At 33.2% G+C, this 26799-nt stretch overlaps 1 protein-coding gene across 3 annotated transcripts in view; it reads right to left on the reverse strand.

The window, feature by feature from the left end:
• Positions 1-2573: 2573 nt before the first annotated feature.
• MYBL1 (MYB proto-oncogene like 1) overlaps positions 2574-26799 on the reverse strand; it is a gene marked incomplete at its 5' end in the record, with an annotated part of 31148 nt that continues 6922 nt past the window's right edge. The window contains 15 exons of one of the 3 annotated variants that reach the window (XM_082858408.1): positions 2574-2713; positions 3945-4124; positions 4566-4670; positions 4759-4875; positions 8132-8246; positions 8674-8816; positions 11005-11373; positions 12757-12987; positions 16145-16249; positions 16858-16932; positions 19335-19509; positions 21545-21765; positions 23132-23224; positions 24751-24822; positions 25132-25237. In XM_082858408.1, coding sequence (XP_082714534.1) covers positions 2588-2713; positions 3945-4124; positions 4566-4670; positions 4759-4875; positions 8132-8246; positions 8674-8816; positions 11005-11373; positions 12757-12987; positions 16145-16249; positions 16858-16932; positions 19335-19509; positions 21545-21765; positions 23132-23224; positions 24751-24822; positions 25132-25237 — 2233 coding nt within the window. In that variant the 3' untranslated portion in view covers positions 2574-2587. The remainder of the gene's footprint in view (positions 2714-3944; positions 4125-4565; positions 4671-4758; positions 4876-8131; positions 8247-8673; positions 8817-11004; positions 11374-12756; positions 12988-16144; positions 16250-16857; positions 16933-19334; positions 19510-21544; positions 21766-23131; positions 23225-24750; positions 24823-25131; positions 25238-26799) is intronic. The other 2 variants (XM_082858410.1, XM_082858409.1) reach the window with 2 other exon arrangements.

Consider the following 26799-nt stretch of genomic DNA (forward strand, 5'->3'; position numbering starts at 1 on the left):
GTTGGGTTAAGTCCTTAAAGGTTCGATCAATACCATAAAATACAAAACCAAAGTGAAATGAGCAATGCCATGTCAGCTTGTACACAGATGTTTTATTTTGGATGTTAACAGTCAACATTGTATGCAAGATTCTCTTACAATGGAAAGTTTTCCCATACATCAAAAAACTCAATTTAGTCAGGGTAATTGCTGTATTAATGCGAAAACCTTATAACAAAATGTGGTATTATATATGTGTAGTCAGTTTCCATGCAAGTATGGCTGCTACATGTATGTCTGGCATTTTTATAACATACTGAAAGAAATTCAAAGGAACATAACAGTATAAAAGGTGATTTAAGATGCCTGACATGTTTAAGATTAAGAAATCTTCTTGCAAAAAGCAACAAAGCAGTTAACTAGAGGATTCAACCAATACCAACCCAAATATGTACTCTGTCCAAAAAGCCCAAGCTGATTTTCAATACATTACATGTGGGATAATTTAATGCTCAAGAAAAATTATGCTTTAAAAAAATATAGCTCTTCCAAGATATTATAGTTTGGTAATTGGAGACTATGTTCATCCAAACCAGCTAAGGGCTACATAAAAAAAAAAAAAAAAAAAAAAAGGAACCATTATATGTTATTCAAGATAACTGAAATTGAAATGATCCAGTATGATTTTGCTACAATCACTGGTTTTACAAAGTGAAGTTTCTGTGAGAAGTTCACTAATTAGGAAGCAATCAACATACTTAACAAACATGCTACGAAGATTCAAATTGGTTCATCTATTTGTATCAACAAGGCATAATCTTAGTACCACACATTTTCTTCACTTCTCACTACATATAATATGCAAAAATGAGCAAGTAGATTTAAATAGCTTAAAACCCTTTTAGGTCTACTGTTCAAAAGCTAGGCATTAAAATAGTATTTCCATTTCTATCAACATAAAAACATCAGAGAATCTTAAGCTGTTTTTGTTTTAAGGCATAGCATTTTAATATTTGCAAGAATTTGCCTGGTAATGGTTGATTCCATTAAGTTAACTTGAGAACTTGCCATCATTTGCTTTTTATCTTTTCACACAGTGCAAGTGGTGGTTGCTCTTTCCTTCTCTCATAGCAGCAAGCCGATTCTGCTATCTTCTATAGCAGCATACTTCAGGAGTGGAGAGGGAGAGAGTGTGTCAATTACAAATAATTAAAACTACAGTGTACAATTCTATTTACCTGTCAGTGTTTAAGTTGACAGCACACCATTATATGTCTCAAAAAAAATTACATAAAATCTCTACACAAAAGCAAATAAAGACATTCTTTCAAGAAGAAATAAAATAAGTGCAAACACCTAAAACAGGCAACTGAAGCAACTGTTGTAACCTGTAGAGAAACACAAAACATTTATAAAAGGACATATATTTTTATAAATAAAAGATAATGTTCTCTACTTCTGAAACATTGAGTAAATATAATAAACGTCTAAGTGCAGACTGTTTTTAGGGACCAAGTACCATATTATTTTTTAAACAAAATGCAAAAATTTCAAACACATATACAAATCACCAGATTAAATTATATGACCCCCCCATATAATTTAAAAAGAAAATATTAAATTATTATTTAGTACATTTTTAGAACTACTTTATATAACCAACATGATTTAAAGGACATAGTGCAATATTTAGGTAGATGTGACATACAGTATAGATATTGTATTCTTTGCAGCTATAACTTACTATTGTTTCATACTTAAAACTCAAAACTGTTCTTTACTATGTTAGCTTGTAATAACAGGAAACAACATTGGCTTCTAGACGCCCTGTATAGGTATAAATATCTACATTTAAGCTTTAAAAATGAAAATAAATTATAAAAACAGACTTCTTTCCAATTTACAAAGTTTTCCTGCTCCTACATACTGTACAATACATTCAACAAAACTCTCAGCTCTTCTGAGATTTATGAAGAAAATACTGACTCTTTACTAATAAGGAAAAAACCTTTTTGCAATGCCTTTTGTTTTTAGTACTATGCTCAAATAAAAACATTTAACACTGTAGTTAATTTTACTGTTTTTTGAAAAATACCAAAAATTAGTAGTGCGACTTTCTTTCTTTTAAATTCCTTTCCACTGTGTTTCTTTGTAAATGGTAGCCTAAGTAAATCAGCAGATAGGCAAAAGTACTTCATAAAACCATGAGTGCTTTCTATACAGAGACTAGTTTCAGAAATCATATATACTCATAAAACCTATCTATAACAAAACCGCAGCATCAGGAGAGTAGCAACATATATCTTTTGAAGAAAATATGTGAGAATTTACTTTTAGAATACCCAGGAATATTCTAATATGATTTCCCCATCTTGTTCTTTAAAAACAATTTTTTAAAATCTTACGTCTTAAAAAATAAACTGTGAAATTGCCTACCCCTTACTTAAGTGCCTAGCTTTCTGCTTGCCCAATATGAAAAAGGATGCAAACCGTTTTAGGGCTGTATTAAAACTTTAAAAACAGTTAATCAACAAAAAAAATTCATTGCAGCCTAATTTGGTATAGAATCTAATAAGGAAGTGGGGCATTTCATCCGTTTTAATAACAATCACAGTATGAGAGCTCTTGAGGTACTGCCTGTAGCTGTATAAGTGCTCAAATATCTTCTTGCTTGTTCCGTCATGATAAGTTGGTCTTCCGTCTTCCCATAAACCACTGTTTCCCATTCACAAGACTAGGAAGGCAATATTAATAGTGATGTGAAAATTACTAAGATAACTATCCATTCTACTTCACAATTAGACTTTTAAAAAATCAATTAATTGATTGGATATTTAATAATTATTGTAAAAAATGTTTTTGATAACAGCATTGTGATTCTTTTTAAATAATGATGTTTCAAAAATACATACTAAAATATTTATGATCAAGTTTTTTAAGTCAATTTCTTAGCTATCTATAGGACTGTGGAGGCAGTTTAAAATTTCTGTTCCCACAACTGCCCCTCAAATCAAATCATTCTAAACATGGAAAGAAATGTTAGTCATTACTGCTTCAAAGTTTTGCAAAAGATTTAAAGAGAGAATGCAATGTCAAAAAATGAACCAAGAATGCTTTATGTCTTGCAAATTAGGAAATATATCATAACACAAAGTCAAGTTTACGTTTGTTTCATTTGTTTTCTTCCCTTATTATAAAGTAAAGGTTACTACTCTATAGGTATGACCTGCTATGTAATAAAATTTCCTGAAAAGTTCTGTGTTAAACACTGGTAAATGGGGATTCAGAGAATGTGTTACATGGCTCTATGAAGAGCAGTGGCTCAAGAAAGAGAGGAGGTGGCCACATCTGATTGCCAAAGATGTTTTCAAGAAATGCTTGAATGTGACCTCTCAAATTCTCCTGGTTGAATTCTTAAGATAACAAAGTAAAAATTTCTCCAGCCTTCATTTGCAGTTACGTAATGGCTGCATAGCATCAGAAAAAAGGATTCTGTTTTACAACTTTGAGCCAGAAAGTTCACTGGAAACCATTATATCGATACCAACAAAATCAAGTTTGAAACTGCTTCCAACCACTTACCCTTTAAAAGTAGCAATTAGGGCTACAATTATTTATTACAGAAGAGGTGCCAGAAGTAGATTTAGATATTTTTAGTTTAAAAATGAAACAGTGCTTAAGAAATCACCAGAAGAGTGATTCCAATTGTCTTTACTATGTTAGCTTGTAATAACAGGAAACAACATTGGCTACCATTCCAATTATTTAGTTTATATGTGCCCTGATGAGCGAGTCTCTCAAAAACCCAAATCTAGTTTGAGTGACAAAACAATGGTGAATGTCTAGTTACTATTATAGTCAATTTTGAATTTAAAAGAAAAAGTATAATTTCTGATCAGTAGGTCCAAAGTAATAATTGAATGAACAACAACAAAAATCACTGAAAGAAATTTATAAATTCATACCTGAAGATTCTTTTCCAATGTGACAACTTTGGAAGTGTTAGGGTTTGGTTTCTTTTTATTAAGTGTATATGTTTTGTTGGTTGAATTTATATCTTGTTTTTCAGGAGTCAAGTTGCACCTATTGTCATGTATTTCCAATAATGGTATCATTAATAAAGATGTTGTAAATATATTTTCTGACTAAGAGAAAAAAGAAAGAGGAAAATAAAATAACTAATTCAAAAATGGAGACAAATAGAGGGACTACTGAGTAAGTGGTAGTGGAAGCCCTGTTCATTTCCCTCCAAGAAAGCTTCTGGTTCCGATGAAATTTCTAGTAATGCAGTAAAATTAAATATTTAAGAAATGAACAAAAGATATTGAAATTTAAAGCTTTGAGAACTACCATTTTTTGACATCATATATAAGGGAGCTAACTCCCCTCAAGACCAAACAAATATAAAAAGCAAAGAAGTAAATAAGATATTCTCTACAGTTAATTGTTTCTCTCTGAATTAGGCAGAGTACTACTAAAGGAAACCGTCTAAGAAGCTCTAATGAATTAGCCACACAATGAGTAAAACACAAGAACCACTAGGACATAAAGCAACCATCTTAATATAAGAAAAATTCTTTACAAACCTGCATGCCTGAAAGATCTTCAGTTACTAGTTGAGTGGCTGGTTCTTCTTTTTCCCAATTATCTAAGACTAGTGATTTTCTGACCTTCTTTACAGAAGCAGTATGCTAGAATGGATAATTTACAACAGGAACATTATGGTCAAGTCACTTGAACATGGTAAGACTTTTATTAACAACAATACTAAAAGATCACCTCTTGTTTGCAGCTTTTGTAAGCTGGTTCATCTTCCTCTTTGAGGAATATGTCTGTTCCAGTTTCTTCTTTTAAAACTTCCCGAATATCTTCTTCCAAGAAGGCAAGTGGCTGTGACTAAATTATTTTTAAAAGGGTTTTTAAAAAGCCTTTTATAGCAATTCCTTTTTCTCCCCATATATAGAAACCCATCTTTTATACTTTTTCATTATTGGCATAACTTTCTCCCAGTCCCTATAGATACATACACAGATGAAAAAGATGTGATCACTGCTCTCAAATAGCTATGGCAAAAATAATATTGCAAAATATTATTGGCAAAAATAATACTGCACATTGCAAGCACTGAATGAAGTGTGCCACTTTCTTCACGCTAGGGCACTAAACAAAAGTCTTCCTTTTGGGGAACCTATTACAGCTCCTGCTTCAATCAGGATCCTCAAAATTAAACAGAAAAGCAATTATTTCCCCAAGTATTTTTATATAAAAATAGGAAACATAGAACGAATTGGGACTACAGTAGCTCTCCTTCTTCTATTTTTATTGTACTTATTGCATAGTGTCTAATTACTAGTTTACATGTTTCTCTTACTACTAAATATGTGAGCTATTTGAGAGCAGTGATCACATCTTTTTCATCTGTGTATACATCTCTGCACACCTAGCCTTAAGCTTAGAGCTGAGACACAGTGTTCAAGAAGTGTGTGCATGTGCATGTGTGTCTGTGTGTGTCTATGTGTGTACTGGAGTGTGGGAAGGCAGGATACAAAAAAAACGTGAATATGGGCTGAATGATGAAATAGTCTCAAAAGATTATTCATCTATCTGTTTAAAAAAAAAAAAAGGTAATCAAAGCGCCACTAAACAAAAGAACAAACTGGCAGCATGTAATGACCAGCAGCTTATGTTCCCAGTCGACAAAGTTAGGGAGAGTAGCATTCATATATAAATGAGATTTCACAGCACTTACAAAAACTTTAAAAATGGAAACAGAATTTTTTTAAAGTGCTCTCATCTACAGCCTGAGACATGCAGGAATTATGTCAGTATTTCTGTGTGTTGCTCCAAGAGATCTTGTTTTAAGGATTACATTTCACAAAGAATATAGATAAGGTGCTCTTAAAAAGAAACCTGGAATCTATTTTTCCCCTGTAAGAATACAAGTGTCCTAAGATGTGGTGCATATGTACAAGGGAATAATACTCAAGCCATAAAAAGGAAGGAAATAATACCATTTGCAGCAACATGGATGGACTTAGAGATTATCATACTAAGTAAAGTAAGTCAGACAAAGACAAATACCGCATGATATCACTTACATGTGGAATCTAAAATAGACACAAATGAAATTATCTATGAATCAGAAGCAGATTCACAGACATAGAAAACAGATTTGTGGTTGCCAAGGGGGAAGAGGGGTGGGGGAGGGAAGGATTAGGAGTTTGGGGCTAGGAGATGCAAACTATCATATATAGAATGGATAAATAACAAGGTCCTACGGTATAGCATAGGGAACTGTATTCAATATCCTGTGATAAACCATAATGGAAAAAAATATGAAAAAGAAAGTATATATATATGTGTGTGTGTGTGTGTGTGTGTAACTGAATCACTTAGCTGTATAGCAGAAATTAACATAACACTGTAAATCAACTACACTTCAGTTTAAAAATAAAAAAAGAAAGAATACAAGTGTCCTAGAAAGCCAACCTCTAAGAAGTGCCTTTGACCCACTGTAAGATACACAAGAAAGCTCAGTGGTGAGCACATAGTAGGTGCTCAGTAAACAACTGGAGGAGGAGGAGCGGAAGGAATGAAAAGTCAGCTCGCTACAAATGAGCCTACAGATACTTTAGAAATTTTAATTACAAAATCAATACTTTCTTTTTATCTTAAATTGCTGATGAAAATGACCTGTTTTGGCAATGGATAAATTCTTCCGAAACATGAACAAACTGACAGGGACTTAGATATCTGAAACCTAATTTCTTATGCACTATTATTAAAATGATAATTTTTACTCAACGTATATGTTGACCAAATGACCCTGAGGCACTGTCAGAATTTTTCAACTGTCTTCTAATTATTGCTTATTTGTCGAATTCCCAATTAGGCTACACACCCTTCTGAAGGCAGGAAGCATACCTGACATGTTTAACATTACATCCCCAAAAGCCTAGCTCAGCGCCTGGCACATAATAGGCACTCAATCAATATTTATCAAATTAATGATAAATTTTTTAAACGAATAACAAAATGCTGAAACAGATTAAATCAATTAGGTAATTCCATACAATGGACTAATACAAAAACATTAAAAATTATGGGATAAATATATACAATTTATTAAATTTTAAAAGGTTACAAAAGAGTACACAGTGTGATCCCACTTTTATTATGTATATATTCATAAAAACTAAAAAGTTTAGAGAACTCTAAAGAGAATATAATTGTTCATAGTAGCATATGGAACTAAGTGACAAAAAGACTTGATCAATCCTACTATGTACCCTCTAAAACAGTATTTCAAAAAAAGGACAAGACTAGGAGATCTGAGTGTGAGACATGCTCTTTGGTAGAAAATTGATTAAATCAAGTAAACTAGAATTTATTAATTGATTTACTCAAAATGTGACTAAAAATAGAAGATAACTAAAGTACCCTAGAAGTGACCAATATTTTAAAAATCATATTTTATTTCTAATGTACGTAATTTGTCAGAAGTCTTTATCTGCCTAGAATCAGAGTGCCCATGGTTCACCTAAGGTACTTCAAAATTATCTGTGTGCTAACACAGGTAACAATTCCCACCTCTGTTCATGTACTACTATTGTTACCACTATTATTAAAATAATAATAGCAGCAACTAAGCACATACTACTTGAAACTTAGTACCAGCCTCTTTATTTCTATTATCTATCTTCACAAATAACCTGCTGGGGTGTTTTATGATATCCACTGAATAGAAGAGGAAACTGAGCCTTAAAGAGGTATCATGATCAATCAGTTTCATAAATATTATTAGGAAAGTACTTATGTATATCAAAATATTAAAATTATTTTATTCCACTGTAGGTAACTGCTACTGAAACTACTAAAAGGTGGGTTTTAGTATTAAGCAATGAGTTCTACTGAAACTTGACTTGCCTTCTCTAGACGATATAAAGAAAGTCTGAATTCAAAAGAAGCCAAGCAAAGGTTTACTTACAAGGAAAAAGATTAACACAAATTCAAACTTATAAATCGAGATAACATTTTTTTAATCCAGTTCATTGAACATCTTTTTTAAAATGTTAAAAATCAAGGATAAAAATCAAAATTTGTGTCTTATTAAAATTAGGAAAATTCTTAAAAATAAAAGGAGTATACATACCACAGTTTTAAGAGGTCCATATTTTTTCTCCTGAGCAGCAAGCGCATTCTTAAAAGGAGTGGGAGTTCTTGGTGTGGTACCCAATATAGATCTTCTAATAGTAGGTGTTCTAAACCTATCCAATCATTTAGATATTTGTATTACAGTCAAAATTTGATTTCATATGAGTTAAGGAAGGTAAAGCCACAATAAAAGCACACACTATATTTTCTTGTATATACACATGCTTTATTTAAACATTCCAAGACTTTTAAAGCGTGCCTGCCTAAACTATTCTTATTCCAATCAATCATCTTAAAATAGAAAAAAGACTAATGCAGAAATAAGTACTAAAAATGTTGTTTGCTCAAGATCAAAGTTTTATACTACATTTAGCTGGTTTTCAGTCTCCTAGGGATAAAACATAAGGTTATGATTTTTTTAAAATTCTAAATCCCATATGGACAGGGATGATGATATATGTATAAATGGACAAAAAGCTAATCTGCTCTTGAAATTGTGCTTCCCATTTTCTCTAACATAATTATTTAATATGTACTTACCCTACATTTTCCTTTTGATCTTTGGGGGTTGTTTCCTTATGAAGAGGAGTTGTAATGAGAACTTTCTGCCCACAAATAGGGGTTGATGTGAATGAAGGATTTTCTATATTAATTTGTTCATTTCCAGGACACGTGTTGAAAAACTAAAAAAGGAAGAGAGTTCAAAGACAATTTCTAAAATGTCAAAATCCTACACAAATATCAAACTGATAAGATTTTCAAATTATTTCTCCATTCCTTTTAGGAAAGGATTATCAATAATACATTTACATTCCACTCCATAAAAATTAAGCTCCAAGAGGGCAGGCATTTTTGTTTTGTTCATCACTGCCTCCGCAGAACAGTGTTTAAGAGGTAACAGGTATTCAAAAAATAGCCGCTTAACAAATATTCAAAAGTAACAAAACACAATAAAAAAATTTCCAAACAGTGCATCTTATCAAATAGGAATCTATAGAAACCATAAATAGCTGCTGTGTTAAATGTAAGCTTTGTACAACAGTGTAACTGAAAAAAATGTTTTATGATTTTATTAATAAATGATCTTAAGTGTTCCTTATAAGAATATTTAGAACTCAGAATATAATAACAGTGCTTTGCTAAGAAGAAGTACAGTTGTCTGGCAAATTTGCCTATTTAGAACACAGCTCAGAACCTTTGAGCAGCCAAAATCGGTATCATAGAGCCTGTTTTCCAAATGACACAATTTACTCATTGGATCTTAACTTACATACAATTGTGAAATACCACTTTATTTCTGTAGCCAACAGAGTAGAAGCAATGGCAAGAAAAAGTGGAAATTGCCAGGGACTTTCCTGGTGGTCCAGTGGTAAAGAATCTGCCTTCCAATGCAGGGGACACGGGTTCGATCCCTGGTCGGGGAACTAGGTTCCCACATGCCGCGGGCACCAAAACTACTGAGCTCACGTGCCTCAGCTAGAGAGCCCGCATGCCGCAAACTACAGAGCCCAAGCTCTCTGGAGCCTGCGCATCACAACTAGAGAGAGAAAACCTGCACGCCACAACTAGAGAGAAGCCCGCACTCTGCAAGGAAAGAAGATCCCGCATGTCTCAGTGAAGATCCCACATGCTGCAACTAAGACCTGACGCAGCCAAAAAATAATAATAATAATAATAAATAAATTAAGAAAAAAATGGAAATCGCTTTAAGGTTGCTTATAACTGGAATGAATTCTATAATAGCTCTATCACTTCTGATGCCCATAAATCATAGGATAAAATCCAAGTTCTTTGCCATGGGATATACAATCTTTATAATCATGCCTCACCTTCTCAGCCATTTTCCACCTTACAATTTACTGTTCAATGAAAATTGCAGGTACACAAAACTCCAAAAATAGAAAATTGCTAGTCTGCTCAAGCCTGGTTCACCTTCCTCAGGATACTCTGTAACTCTTGGGGTGGGGGGTGGACACACTACCTGCATTGTAGCCTATGTAAATAGCATCCCCTGAAGCAGAGGGGGTGCCATTTTCAGAGAAAACAGTGGCTGTATACTTACTACCAGATCCTCATCTTCCCAGCATCAAAAACATACCTCCAATAATATCCCAACATCCTCCAAGTTTATTTGGCCATTAAACTTCCTTCTTCTCCTATTGGACTTTTTAACCTCTGTCAAGACACTTTAAGCAAACACCAGCTTCATCTCTTTCTTAATAACTGACCTTGGACAAATTGCCTAACTTCTGAATTTCATTTACCTACCTCTAAGGTTTTCTTAAAGAGCATTAACTAAGATACTATAAGAAAAATGTTTAGCACACAGCCTGTAACATGGTGTTCATTAAGAAAGATAGTATTATAAAATAAAAGGTGCAGTTTGCCTTGATATAAATATCTGCTCCCCAGGGATATAACTACAGGAGAAAGCAGATAGTTCCTGACATCCCTAAACAACCTACTGACACATGAAATTCTTATAGGGAGCAGTTGTCTATGAATATATACCTGATATCTCTTGAACAGTCAGTCAGGAAACTGGCTCCCAGTCTCAGCTCTGCCATTAGATAACTTTGGGCAAATCATTTTATCTTTCTGGGCCTATTTCCTGATGAGTTCTATAAAGATGTAGAACTACCTATCTAAAACATCCCTTTCCGCTCTAAAAATTGTAAGATAAAATGCAACTACTACACTTTGTGAGATACTTTTCTGATTTACCATAGCTCAGCACTCTCCTGTATACATTAATACATTATCCATTTTTATGTGTTATCAAAGCAAGGAACTGTTAGTATGGATGTTAAAGATCTAATTTAATCCAACTCGTCAGCATTTGGAAAACATAAATAAAAATGACACTACTACCTGTGAAGGAGAAAATGGTAGTGTTTTCACCGGTGTGTGTTTTAGTGCCGTATTACCACCATCATTGAATGAGCCATCACCAGGGTTGCTGCCTGGGGACTGACCCACTCGCATTCTTCTCTTCTTTCTGAGGATGGTTGGTGGAGTGCTAAACTTAGCCACACTTGGGGATGTTAAAGGAACAGCCTCACTGTCTGCACTGTTACAACTGTTTTTTTTCCCTTCAAGTACAAGACTGACGTTAAATTGACATTCCATGGCTCCTTCGTTGTGCTGAATTCGCATTAGTTTAACTGGTGTGGACTTGACAGGAGAAGCAGCAGCATCAGAAAGATCAAAGCTAGTAACATCACTCCATGCTACAGGATCCTGCAATAAATTAAATTCTTAAGTAAAGTTATTAATATTATAACCTCATTAAATCTAGTCTTGAACATAGGATGATGATTTCCAGAGTTAATTAACTACTCATTTTTATCAGTAGAAATAGGCTTTCCTTGGTTCATCTTTTTTTTAAGCAAGCCCATACGAGAGGAACAGATTATGCTTTTACGACAACTCCAGTTGGAACATTCCAAAGTAATATTTCATCTAATTCTAAGTAGCTGAAGCTTACTGTCAAAGTACTTTAAATGAAAATAACAAATTATTTTAAGTTATTTTTATAAGAGAGTACAGTTCGTCATAAAACTTCACATTCTATTCCACATCAGAAAACTTTACACTCTATTCCACATCTACATAATCATTTGGTAATGTGTATGGAATATCTTCAAAGTGGTCATACACCGTGATCCAAAAATTCAATTTAACCTAAGGACATAATCATGATTTTGCACAAAGCTTTATGTATGTTCTTTAATTTGTAATACTGAAAAACTGGACACCACATAAATGGTGTAAATAAATAAATAATAGTATGTTGGATAAATAAATTTTGCTACATTCATATGACAGAATACCATGAAGCGATTAAAACTCAAGTTTAAAAATGAGTTAAGAGGGCTTCCCTGGTGGCGCAGCGGTTGAGAATCTGCCTGCCATTGCAGGGGACACGGGTTCGAGCCCTGGTCTGGGAGGATCCCACATGCCGCGGGGCAACTAGGCCTGGGAGCCACAACTACCGAGCCTGCGCGTCTGGAGCTTGTGCTCCGCAATAAAGAGAGGCCACGACAGTGAGAGGCCCGCACACCGCGATGAAGAGTGGCCCCCACTCGCCACAACTAGAGAAAGCCCTCGCACAGAAACGAAGACCCAACACAGCCAAAAATAAATAAATAAAATTAAAAAAAAAAAAAAAGAAAGCAAGGATGTTTATAAAAAAATGAGTTAAGAAAACAGGGACATGCTCATGATATAATGTGGGAAAAAAATTCACAAACATAATACATTAGTGTATGTTTGGGTTTAAAAATGTATACATATATGTGTGTTTTATATGTCTATAACACAGCCTGCAAGGAAATACCTCAAATTATTAACTCTGGGTTTATGGGGGTTTTAATTTTCTTCCTACAGTGTTCTCTACTTTCCAACTATCTCTAATATACAACTTGTATAATAAATACATAAATATATATATATATACATTTTTTTTTTTGCCAGAAACCACTGCAAAATATCAGAACAAAATTAAGCATGACAAGGTAATGTGTAACATAAAACTGGTCAGTGTCCATTAAACTGAGTTTCTGAACATGTAACCACATAACAAAAACTGAGCTTTTGATAATCTCACAATTTCAAACTTACAGATTCAATAAGTTCTAGAGTCTCTGCAAATTCTGGGATGGTCTGTAGAGAGGACAGCACAGCATTTGCCTCCACAGCCAGGAACTTTGTGGGTGAGTTCTGCTGAGCAGACACAGCCTGATTTTCATCCAGACCGTAAAACTCACTAGTGTGCTCCTCGAGGCTTAGAGTATTAGACATGCTATCATCCATGAGGAAACTACCAGACCAGCTAGAAAAGCTTCCAGGTTGCTAAAAGTACAAAAGAAATTTGAACATTATTTGTCATTCCCAATCTAAGCAAAAATTTGGATTTTAAGTAAAAATTTTTTCTAGACCAACATACTTCACAACATTTCAGCTAAAAATATAGTAGCAAATATACCATCTTTCCTCAAAACTGATATAAAAACTTTTTAAATTAAACCTCATCTTGACTATATTTTTTTCTAACTAAATTTTTCTTAAATCTATAAAGTCATGGTGAGATAAAACTAGTAATGTACCATATATACTACAACATAAGGTCCAAACTCCTAGAATCTGTCTTTTCTCTACCTTTCTAACTTCATCTCCCAACTCAAGCCCCCGCTCCCAGGGAATAGTGAATACCCAACTATAGTACAGTACTTGCAATTCCCTGATAAGTTTTGGTCTTTCACCCTGGATAAAGGGAGCAGCCTTTGCACACACTGCTGTTCCCTTCATCTGGAATGCTCAACCTACTGACTAGGGAAAATTCCTATTCCTCATTTAAGATACAGTTCAAATATTGGAAAGTTCCCCATCTGATTATACACTTCTACCTGTTTCTGTTTATAATAATGTCCTAGTTCATCTTTTTGCCAATATATAATCACTGCCTGTCTTTCAAGACTGAGCTCAAATAGGATTTCTTCCAGGAACCCTTCTGACTACCTAAATCTCCATCTTCTATGAACTCCCATAAAACTGTGTTACTTATTATATCACACTGGATGCTGTTTCTTATCTGTGTCCCCACTGTCCTTTGAATTCAGGGACTGTGTCATTTTTCTTTATCTCTCTAGAGATGTACACTGGCCAATTTACTTATCTTTTGAGCCTAGTTTCCTAGTGTCTCATAATGAAAAACAAGAAGAGAGACCTTGAAGAGCCATGGTCAAGAAACATTATGTAATTTGAGAACTGTTAACAATAGTAGATCCCAAGAGATCTCATTACAAGGAAAAAAACATTTTTTCCCTTTTTCTTTTTTTTTTTTTGGTACCTATATGAGACAATGGATGTTCACTAAACTTATTGTGGTAATCATTTCACAATATGTAAGTAAAATCATTATGCTGCACACTTTAAACTTATATGGTGCTATATGTTAATTATATTTCAAAAAAACTAGGAAAAAAACAGAAAGAAACAGGATGTAAAGTGTATAGCACTGTCCAACAGAATCTGTGAGGTGATGAAAATGTTCTGCACCTGAAACTGCTCAATATGGGCGCCAGCCACATGAGCAACAACAATGTGGCCAGTGCAACTGAGGAGCTGAATTTTTAAATTTCGAATTAAATGTGTCTAACAGTTACCATATTTTAGAGAGCACACTGCTCAGTCCATAGGAAGCACTCCATAAACAGTACCTATGACTATTAAATAAAAAATTACTAGAATATGCTAGATATTCACAATAGCAAAATGTTAAGTTTCGAGTTAAGTAAGGTGAAAAAACAAATTTTCAACATTGTTGCAAAACAGGTTCCACCTGTTTTAAAGATTCCTATAAATAAAAGAAATTAAAGCAATCTTATTTCACTAGCACAGCCACCTTCCGAGTTTACAATCACTTTCTGGAGATAACTTCCAAACATATACATTTCAACTAAGTTTGTGGGCAGGAAAAAGGTTCAAAGAGGGAGGTTTACTAGGCCCACTGGCCCGATTCTGAATCCCTAGCAACCAACCACCTAATTTGCAGGGTTAATATAAGGATCACCAGGAATACATATAACACATCTCCAACAGTGGAACGTAATGAATGCTCAGTAAAGTGGCAATCATTATCATCACATAATTGTCTAGAATAAATACTTTATATGCATATGGAGTCTATTATACTGGGTGCAGCAATTTCCCTCTAGAACCTCCAATCTCCCTATTCAACCAGATCTTTATGAGAGTGGATTTTAGACAGAAACTATGAAAAAAAATTAATAACTTTCTTTTTTAATGCAAATTGCAATTCTTTTAGCTAATTATATTTTCCTGTTATAGTAAAAATGATAGACTATTATCAAAAAAGTTTAAATGTGCTTAAACATGATAACCTACAAATGTGAACTCTGTAACCATGATTATTTATTTGCAGCTTCTTAATAAAACTGAAATTAACTTTAAAATAAGTACACTTCAGGTCTCCCTATTTGCCCACGGTTTTTGCAGTTTCAAAACAAAAATTACTTTTCTCATGGTGTATATCTCATCTACTACAATTAACAAATGTCATTTTTATTAATACTCTCTGAAATGGTATAAAGACATCGCCAGTTGCCTCATAATACTATTTCAAGTCCTCAGGTTATTCTATTTAGTAATTTTGTATTAGTCACTCTAAATATATTGTCCCCTCATTCAGCCCCAAACCAAGAAAAACACTTTCCTAAACGTAAGAAGGCCCAGGGTATTAAACTTTTTAAATTGTCATTTAAATATAAACTTTTTTTTCCTTTTAATCCATCTAGCATAGCCTGTTTAACTTAGCTAGAATCATTACCATTTATCCTGATTTAATACTCCTAGTTGTTCTTATCAACCAAATCTCAGACAATACTTTTCATACCTGATAACCAAAACCCAAGATCCATAGAAAAATTTCTTTAGAGAGCATAAAATCTAAATGTTTCCTTTTCCCATATTTTTAACATTATAACTTTTTCCAATTTACTGAATTTGTGTTCTAAATATAGTAAACAGGAAAACATTTTCAAAGAGACAATAAAAATAATTCTGAAGCACATAAATCTGTACACATCTATTAAATTCCTTGTTTTTTAAGCTTTTTTTTTCTATTAAGGCCATTATCACATGGAATGTCCAAAGTAAAACCAAAGCCTAATCTGAACCACACGACATTTTCACAGATATACATATTGAAGGTTATACCTTAAGTCTGTTTGATATTTATGACTCAAGAAGCATCTTAATACAGAACACTGTAAAATATGTTCAAAGAGATGCATATCAAAAACAGGCAACTTCAAAGTTGCAAATTAGAAAAACTATTTTTAGTCCATATTAAAATCTGAAGTCACACTGAATATGCTTTTTCCACTTGCTGGCATGTGTAAGTCAGTCCTGATTAAAACTATAAGAGCATATAAAGCATATAAAAGATTCTAACAATAAAATCTAAACACTTAAGCTTATTTCTTACTGATGGAACTCGCTTTCTTCTAACTTCATTCTCAGCTGACATAAGAAGCAACTCAAGTTCCTTTATTTTTTTTTCCTTATCAGGGTCTTCATCAACAAAGGGTTGCTAAAATAAGTTAAATAAAAGAAAAAAAACAGGCTACTTACAAAATTGCTTTATTATTATTATTAATGTTCTAATTTTTATTTTCTTCTATGCAACATAAAATCTATTTTCTCTAATAAAGCTTAATACTACTAAATCCCAAATAGTCAGTTTCACAATCCTTCTGGTATCTAAAGAGGTGCTGGTAAATATTTTCAATTTAACAGAAAGAATGTGGGAAATTTAAATGCATGAAAAACCTTACATTGTATCATCTGTATCAATTGAAAAACTTATGTGTGGAGTCTGTTTTAATTTATTGAATCTTAATATATTCTATCCAATTTAGCAAAAATATGTCCATTCATAATCTGAATGCTCTAAGTTGGAAGAATGAAAGAACCACCTTACTCTTGTTGTGAACTACTTTTCATTTGTACAGTTTATATTTCTCAAACACACGAACTTTCTCCTTTAATGTTACAATACTCAAAGTAAATAGACCAGATAGTACTATTTTTGCCCTAATTTTAAAGATGAGGAAACAGGCACTATTAGATCTGAAAATGTTTGAAAGTGTTTCCTTTGGGTTTGTTTTGGTTTTTTGCTTTTTATAAATAAAAAGTTACCTGAATAAAGGCAGAAGAAGGCTGAACATGTTCTACACAATTGCCTCCAGGTGACACATACTGATAGCCTGGGATCTAAAAAGTAATTAGAACATTAATATCATACATATAATGCTCTGGAAATTTTTAAAAATCTGAGACAAAGCACAAAAACTGAAAATCAACATGAAAAACTCAGTATCTCTGTTAACTTTGAATATTTATACATATTAATAGTTCCTTAATAACTACATCTTTAATCTTAGGACCTACTGATTAAAAGTCATAACTCAGCAAACACCTATTTTCTCCTGAATGAAATATAAGAATTATCTGGGCTAGATTTATCACCCAGTCAGTCTATCTATTATCTACAATATCCACCAAGTATTTTTTTTTCTTGCGGTATGCGGGCCTCTCACTGTTGTGGCCTCTCCCCTTGCGGAGCACAGGCTCCGGACGCGCAGGCCCAGCAGCCATGGCTCACGGGCCCAGCTGCTCCGCAGCATGTGGGATCTTCCCGGACCGGGGCACGAACCTGCGTCCCCTGCATCGGCAAGCAGACTCTCAACCACTGCGCCACCAGGGAAGCCCCACCAAGTATTTTTTAAAATCTGCTATTAAAGGATTGCTCTGCCTCCTGCAGAAGACAAAGTAATTGTGTTCCTATCCTTCAGAGGAAGGGGCTAGTCCATATGAAGCACTCTCCAAGTTAGAGCCTAAAGCAAGTCTTCAATATTCTTAACTCCTACTTCTACCACCACCCCATGCCAATCTCTGTACAGAAAGATATGAAAACAGAGGCTGCTTCTATTACTTGTCTCAGAAAAACAATCAGAATCACTCATGTACTTTTTAATACTCTGAAAATAGACTAAGAATTATTCTGTTTCTTTTCTAAAGCATCTGTAATAAAATTTCTGAAGTTGCATGCAAACTTAGTGAGCACTGGTAAGGAGAAATATGAGAAGTGTTTTTTAAAACCTTAAAATCTAATAAATATAAATATGAAATTGTCTATTTTCCATAATGGACTACCTAAATCACTACATAATGCAGAAACATTATATATAACTTCTAACATGGAACTTAATTTTCACAACACTTCATTAGTATCAGTTATTGCTCAGCTTCCAATGAATTAGAAACTTATCTTTCTCAAACTTTTCATTTTAATCTGTGACAGGATTTCAAACCAATCAATTTTCTTCTTTCAAGTCAAAATTAGAATTATCTTTTTAGCAGTTTAAATGAATTGAACTATGAATACACAAACCTGTCAAGAATTATTAAAAGTAAGGTAAATAATTCTTAAAGTACAAGAAATATCCTTACTTTCCAATATATTTTGATTGAGTGTTAAACACTCCATTGGCCCCAAATAATAAAAAAAATTGTCTTCCTATGAGTTAAAAACATACATTTATATGATAACCTTTCTAAGATAGAAGCAGAATGTTTCAGCTTATGCTGCTGAAATCTAGGACTCTAAAGAAAAATGTAAAGAAACAGACCATAAAAACCTTAAGGTACTGAGTATCAGCAGATAACTGTACTGTCTTTACATGTTTCCCTATTTGTAAATTAAGATCTCACTACCTTTTTTAAGTGATTCTTTTGAAATTATGGCTAAAAAAGTAATGTCCACTTAGTGGAATAAAATCAAATCTGTGGCATACTAAGCACAGATTGTTAACCATTAGCCAATTTTTATCTTTTGGTAGATACTTTATCTTGTCACATTTTATGTGACAAGAACCAAGAACTGCTCAACATGAAAAATGGCACGACAGACAAATAGACAGGAAAACGTAAAACAAATCTTATGAAAACTCCTAATTTCTTGCAGGTAGGAAAATGCATTGTAAGGAAAACAGAGCTTGCCCTATGATGAACGTGGGTGATCTCCAATGAACCTGTCTAAACAAAGGCTGAAGTCACTCAGTCAGTTGAGTGATGAGGGAAAAGCAAAGTTGAATGCCATCAAAGAACCAATTATTTACTGCACACTCCAAAATGATGGCTTGAATGATTTTTGACTATCTTCTCCTCTAAACCATTTTATATAATACACTTAACTCTTAGAGGTAAGCAATACTACAATTACACAAAATTTTTTTAAAAAGTAAACTACAATCACTATTAAAGCACAAATGATCATTAGCTTTGAATCATGAAGATTCAAAGAATGATAGTATTAGGAAATGTACATACTAAGTTTCTTAACTAGATAACGTAAAAATTATATATAAAAGGAAATATTTTAATGAGTTTGTTCTCAAAATATTTATCAATCAAAACAAGTAGAGATAAACTTCCACTAATGGTTTAACAGCTAGTCATGGCCTATTTCTTCAGTTTGGAAATTTAAATGTCTATTCCTCTTAATATATGTTGTTTTTGTCTTATTAAGAAACTAAACACCTTCCCTAAAGAAACTAAAGAAATATAGCAACTAAAGATATTTTTTAAATAATAAAGGTATTAAAAATATGTGCCTGAACAGGTATGTAAAACTGATTCTGGGTTTGCAAATGGTCCATAGTCGCACAAGGTTTGTGTTGAAGTTTAGATGAAGATCGTTCTGATTTTATTCCATCTTGTAAGTAGCCTTCCTGCTCCACTTTTCTTCGCATGGTAGAATTCCAATGATTTTTGATAGAGTTATCAGTCCTAAGGAAGTATATATTTAAAAAGAAAAAGAGGATTCCATAAATGTTAACGCTGTATAAAGTATACGAAGTACTTAAAACAAATTTTTACAACTGGTGAAATTAGACACTTCTTTTAATTCAAAAAATAAACTGTATGTCTCTATGTCAGATAAAGCTCTAAACACTGGAGATACAGCAGTGAATAAGATAAAGAAAGTCCCAGCTCTCATGGGGCTTTACATTCTCACTGGAAGCATGGGGGCAGGAAAGGAGGAAAGAAGAGAAAAACAAAAAAATAAATAATAAGAAAAATAGTGCAATGCAGATCATTTAAAGTAGGATAAGAAAAATGAGTAACTATAGTACTTTTGATTAGGTGGTCCAGGAAGTCCTCTGTGAGGTTACAGTGAAGCTAAGATCTGAATGACAAGAATGAACCAGCTATACAAGAACAGAAAAAAAAAAAAAAAAAGAGCATTCCAGGCAAAGGGCATAGTGAGGGCAAAAGCCCTAAAGCCAAGATCAAACATGGTCATAAAATGCAAACCACAAAATACAGAATCCTGGTATTCTTTTTCACTTCTTACAACAAAATACCTACGAAAGAAAGAGTTCATTGGCTGCCCTTTTACCTAAGTTCCCCTTGTAAAAATGGAAGTCTTCAACCTACAGCTACTTGTAGTATAAATTTTTAAAAATACATAAACATTTACTGAGAATCTACTTTATGCTAAGCACTAAGCTAGGTTCTATGGACAGTAAAAAGATGTATCAAAGACTGAAAACATCAGAAGTTCCTAGACCAGGTTCAGTAACTTGGATAAAAAAACTTAACACTATGCTTCAATTTCCTTATCTATAAAACAAAGACAGCAATGTTTGCTCTGCATATTTCACAAGTATATGAAGATTAATTAAGAATATATAGAATATAACACGTTATCTCCAAGTTTCAGCAGGAGGGTAGGAGCCCAACTTTAGCTGACCTGGCTCCAAGTTGTAAAACTACTTTCTAAAAAAGATATGAGAAGTTTGTTTTTCCTTTATATAAAGCCAAGTAACTAACACAGATGGCTACTCCAATTGCTAGGTAAGTGTACAATAGGATGAACTATGTGAGATAAAATGGTGCTGTCAAGTCTTCTGACTTAAGGACTAGTTATTGTTTATCTTGAGAACCTGTATGTAATGGGTGGTATCTGCTTGGCTATGTGGGTGAAAGGTGGGATTTCTCTCCGTTTTTTTGCAATCTCTTATCAGATTGCCTATGATGGGCATCACATTCTGATTTAATGTTTATTCAACAGTAAAAATGTTTTCTTTCTCTAAAAAAAAAGAAAAAAAAGAATATATGTAAAAAGCATTTTATAAACTATTAAGTACTATACAGAGATTACAGCAATAAAAAACAAGTGCGTATCTTCCGAGTGAGGTATGGATTTTCCCAAGATTGTTGGTCTACTGTACTACAGACAGCTAGGAAACATTTGAATCAGTGCCATGTATAGTGTACTTAGCACATCAGTGCCCCTGAGGGAAGTGCTATATTTTAGCCACATGGATATATACACACTACTCATGATCTGAATGATACCATAATTAATTAAGAATTGAATTTTCTCTAATGTACTTTCGTAACAATTTTTTTCAGCCAGTGTATTTGTTATTCTCTGGTCTTATACACAGAATCCAATACGAAAGAAATCTCTTCAACTCAGATTCCACTCCAACTTAGTTGGTACAAAGAAGGTTGCTTAAATGGCACTGATGTGTAAACACAATTTTGGGAGTGCATTAAACGTTCACATAACCTAAAGGTCCATCATTTTGTTGCACAAATTACCACTATAAAATATTTCATTAAAAAACTAATTATATCCCTTACCACAAAATGTACTGATATTACAAATAACGCAAAGAGTTGCTTGTATTCTGCAGTCTAAATTTTAATTATAAATAAAAGTCATGGGGTACTTATAAATATATTTAATAGTAACATAATAAAGATCAAGTTTAAGTAAAAATGAAAAATGTATATACATTTATATAAGTACCTTCCAGGAAGTAGTTTGGCAATTTCCGCCCAACGATTTCCCAACCGCTTATGTGCTTCATAGATAATCCTGTCCTCCTCTTCTGTCCAGGAAGATTTCTTTACCTCAGGATTCAGATGATTATGCCATCTTTCTCTACACTGCTTGCCTATTCTTCCTTTTAAATGTTTTGCAATTAAAGACCATCTTTTTGGCCCATATTTCTGAACTAATTCAATAACCTAAGAAACAGAAAGCAAAGTTTAAAAAAGCATTACCTTTTTTAAAATAAATAAGTCATGGGGGTATAATGTAGAGTATAGTGGCTACAGCTAGTAATATTGTATTGCATATTTGAAAGCTGCTGAGAGAGTAGATCTTAAAAGTTCTCATCACAAGAAAAAAAAAATTTTTACTACATATGGGGATAGATATTAACTTGACTTGTGATCATTTTGCAATATATACATTATTTTGTACATCTGAAACTAATACATAATTATATCTCAATTTTAAAAAAGCACTACCTTCACAGAATTTTAAAACATAACTCAAGAATGCCATTTTTAATGCATTAAATCCAAACCACAACTACAACTTAAAAAAAAACAATTTTACTAGTAACTATTCCTTCAGCATTTGCCATCTTTTTTTGCAATCAAAAATTGATTCCAAACTTATCTAAAATACAAGTTGTTAATTAAAGTGACTTGTAAGTTAAATTGTTTCATACATTAATATGAAATAACAGTAAAAACGTTGAGACTTAAGCATTTTCTACTCTTACTTTTTTTTTTTTTTTTAAAGCTTCAGCTGAAAGCCTAATAAATCATTATGGAAGCAGGAAGGATCTACAATTACTGTCTTTTCATTTCTTCCTTTCTCAAACTGAAAGGATACAAATCATACATTTTAAAACTTATCATTGGCCATCAAATAAATCAGATCAGTTCTGAACCTAGTGAAGTTTGGGGTTTTTTTGTTTTGTTTTGGTTTTTGTTGGTTTTTTTTTTACTTTGAGTGGCAGTAAGAATACTCTAATTTCCCAACTACATTAACAACATTTATGCCATAAAGAGCAATTCTCAGTAGAGGACAGCAACTCTCCCATTCTTCTCACACTTTCGTAACACAAAGAATTACCTTGGCTTTTGAATCATCCAACTCTTTGGGAACATGATGCTCTGATATCTGTCTTATTTGGGGGTTCATTATAGGTCAAGAGGGAAAGTTAAGAATGACTTCCTTACACCTCACATTTTCAGATAAAACAGGAATAAAATTAAATTCTGTTTTTAAAATGCTAACTCAATTTTCACCAAGAAATTATATCCTAAGCTCTAAAGAAGGTGACTAAGCTGATAGTATTTTTCCTTCTGCAAACCAAACTTTCAGACAGCAAAGGCTATATATATTATATTTGGTTTGACTCAGTTCTGAAAAAACTACATTTCAAGATACTCAAGTTTCAATTCTTATGCCAGCAGTAACTCAGAGAACAAATCAAAGTGATTTAAACATGTATTTATGTGACAAAAAACCAATGTATGAGGAAGAAAAAAAGCAAGTCCACCTACACAGTGAAAATAAAGAATATGAACATGTTACCCTCTGATCTTCCTCTTTAGTCCAGGGACCCTTTATCAATTCTGGATTTAAAACTTTCTGCCACCGATGCTGACACTGAAAATCAGAACGATTCTGAAAGAATTCAGATGATTTTGTTATTGAACAATTGTCTTCCAGAAAGCAAGTCACCCCAAACTTATATCTCACAACCTTAAGAAGAAAGTTTTTCGAGAATAATGCATTCAATAGCATTCTTGAAAAATGTAGTATTTATTTTACATGTAGTATTTATTTTACATTCTTGAAAAATGTAGTATTTATTTTACATGTAGTATTTATTTTACATAATTACCTCATCTCTTGTCCATTTTACATTAAAAATTCATTTTTAATTAAAGTTGTCAGCATTGCTTAGACTATAAAGACAATATATATTTGAAGTTAAATTATGTATCTCTATACTCTGCCTTATAACAGCAAAAAGCAAAGCTACAACACAGATACTGCCATAAAGAAATGTACTGATGAATAAAAGGGAGTAAACAGACAACTATACAAAGCAGACAGATGAACTCAAACAGCATAGCAGTCTGGATTCATATAGTATAGCAGTACATAACTCTAGAAAATTAAAAAATCCTGAAAGGCATTATTAGACCACTCATGGTATTTAAAGGATGTTTATAAATGACAACCTCCAAGTTATCAAGTAAAAACTAAATATACCTAGATAGAAGATGTGCATTATATACCAGTTAAATTATTTAAGTGTTGAAGTTCAAAAGGAAAATGAATTTACCAGGATAAAACCTTATGTAGAAACATCCCAAACTCCAAAAATGATTCATAAGTGTAGCCTTATTTTAGTCAAGTCACAACCTAGTAACTCCTATGTATTACAAGGATAATAATAATAACACTTAACTTTTCATTAGTGATTCAGTTTCCAAAGATATTAGCTCATATACAGGATTACAGATGATTTAGAAGCATATAAATACAAATACTTTATTTACCAATAGCTCTGTCCTGGTGCCTAGTGGACTTATTTTTATTCAAACTGAACTTCTTCATTTACAGCTTCTGTACATCAATGCTGATCCATTTTAAGGTTATCAATTTTTCAAAATAATTAGGCTGTTCCTGTATAGCCTTGTAGCATTTCTCTGTTCACTTCATTTGCTGTTATACCATTGAAATTAAACTGATAAAGCTAATGTAAATAGCTTTTCTAATTTAGCTTCCATTTACTGAACACATGCTAAATGTCAGGAACTGTGCCAAACATCCTATGTTACTTCTAATTCTCACAGCAATGTAGCTTTTTCTGGTTTTATTAATTAGCTACCAAAATACTTCAATATATTTAACTTCTCTCAAAATGTTTTAACATTTATCAGCAAATATTTATAAAGCCCTACCCAAACTTCATATCATTTTTGTTTTAGATTATTAATCTTTTTAGATCCCTGGATAAACTAATTACTAGAAAATCAGACTTTAAAAGCTTCCAACTGTAGGAAGATCAGAACAAAAGAGATGTTTTTAGGAAGGAAATCTAAATCTAAAATAATGTAGACACATTTCTGAAAAATAGCAAATGTAACCCCATGGCCTAAATCATTCATGTCAGCAATAAAGGATAATGTTTCACTTACTTGAAGATGACTAGCAATTAGAGACCAATCATCAGTTCCATGTTGTTCAACCAACTTCTTTAACTTATCATCCTATTAAAACAGGTATGAAAAATTAGAAAGTTCTCCCTCACCCTATTCCTGAATATAGATACTCTCCAATTCTTCCATGTCATATCTGGTGGCCATTTTTAGAAGGACTGAAGCCATTTAACACAAGTTCTCCCATTTACTAAACTGATTGTCAGTCTCAATATCAACCCCGCTATTCATGTATGGTTGAAGAAAAATAATGTGCAAGTCAGTTGATGGATAACTTTTCTCATGTTTTGTTTCTAAATATCTTTAATATATATTATTAATCATTAAGCATGGAATTAGTAAGCCTTATCACATAATTACCTCATCTCTTGTCCATTTTACTCTATTCCAGAGTTTCTTCAACACTTTTTGTTGCGGGACTTCATAATCATGATCAGCATACTGAAGGTCATCATCCTCATCCTCACTGAAAAGAACACAATTGTGAAATCAAGAATTTTACTTAGGGCTTCCCTGGTGGCGCAGTGGTTGAGAGTCCACCTGCCCATGCGGGGGACACGGGTTCGTGCCCCGGTCCGGGAAGATCCCACATGCCGCGGAGCGGCTGGGCCCGTGAGCCATGGCCGCTGAGCCTGCGCGTCCGGAGCCTGTGCTCCGCAACAGGAGAGGCCACAGCGGTGAGAGGCCCGCGTACCACCAAAAAAAAAAAGAATTTTATTTAAAGATGTGAATTCAATCACTGAATCTGAATACACAGTTACGACGAAAAGAAGCCACTCAGACTAGCAGACATATGTCCAACGAGATTATTCAAAGTATAAAAAAATTAAGAGTTATACAATGGAGAGGAGCTGTAGTTCTTACTGACACAGAGGAATGAAGCTAGATATGTCAGCAGAGGCCAAGTGATAACCTTTATGTCATGCTAAGGAGTTTGACCTTTATTCTTTATTTGACCTTTAACCTAAAGAGTTAAAGGAATTTAAGTAAGGGAGTAAAAGACCAGTATCTTGTGTTTCAGCAAAAGTCACTGGCAGGAATGTGGAGAGATGGAGGAAGGAAGACCAGTTGGTAATCTTTCACAATACCCCAAGTAAGAAATTATTAGGGCCTGGCAACGATAATGGTAAAATACAAAACAAAGTCAGTTAAAAGACACAATGGAAGAAATGAGTCATTTACAACACCAACAAAAAAAGTTAAAATATGTAGAAATAATTTGAGTATACAGATCAAGTTATAGTAAACAATGAAACACTATTATGAGACACAGAAGAACAAATGAAAAAACATTCAGAGCACATTCTTGGAAAGGAAAACAATATTATAGATGTCCATTCTCTGTAAATTAATTCATAAATTTAGATTAAATGAATAAAAATACGAATAGATTTTCAGAGGAACTTAGACAAGCTGATTCTACAGTTCATATGGAAAAATAAACAGGCAGTAATAGCCAAAAAAGTTCTAAAAAAGGAGAGAGAGAATTAGCACTACCCAATATCAGAATATACTGTAGAGAAACAATAAATAAAACAGAATGGTACTGACACATGTGCAGATACTCAAATCAATGGAACAGAATAGAACATTCAGGAAAAACACAAAACCCGTATGGGAATTTGGTAAATTGTAACATATCAATCAGTGGGGTAAAGATGGACTTTTCAATGAAGGGTAAGACACTGGGTAGCTATCTTAAAAAATAAAGCTAAAGTCTTACTTTAAAATAAAAACTTCAGATGAAGCAAATATTTTACACTTAAGAAAATGAAAACATAATAGTACTATAATAGGGTTGAATTCTATTTTTTACATCCTTGAGTAGAAGAAATCTAAATGTGACAAAAATCAAGAAACCATAAAAGAATAAACCAAATAAGGTCGTGATAGTAGTTACAGAAAGAAGCACATAAACCTGAGATATGAAAAAGGTAGAAACAAAAGGATTTTTCAACTGATGAATCTGAGAGACATGGGAGGAAGATTCAAGGACGACTCCAAAATTTCTGGCTTTGGGAGCATAAA

Source organism: Leucopleurus acutus, assembly GCF_964270905.1.
Source record: "Leucopleurus acutus genome assembly, chromosome: 17".
Classification (NCBI taxonomy): domain Eukaryota; kingdom Metazoa; phylum Chordata; class Mammalia; order Artiodactyla; family Delphinidae; genus Leucopleurus; species Leucopleurus acutus.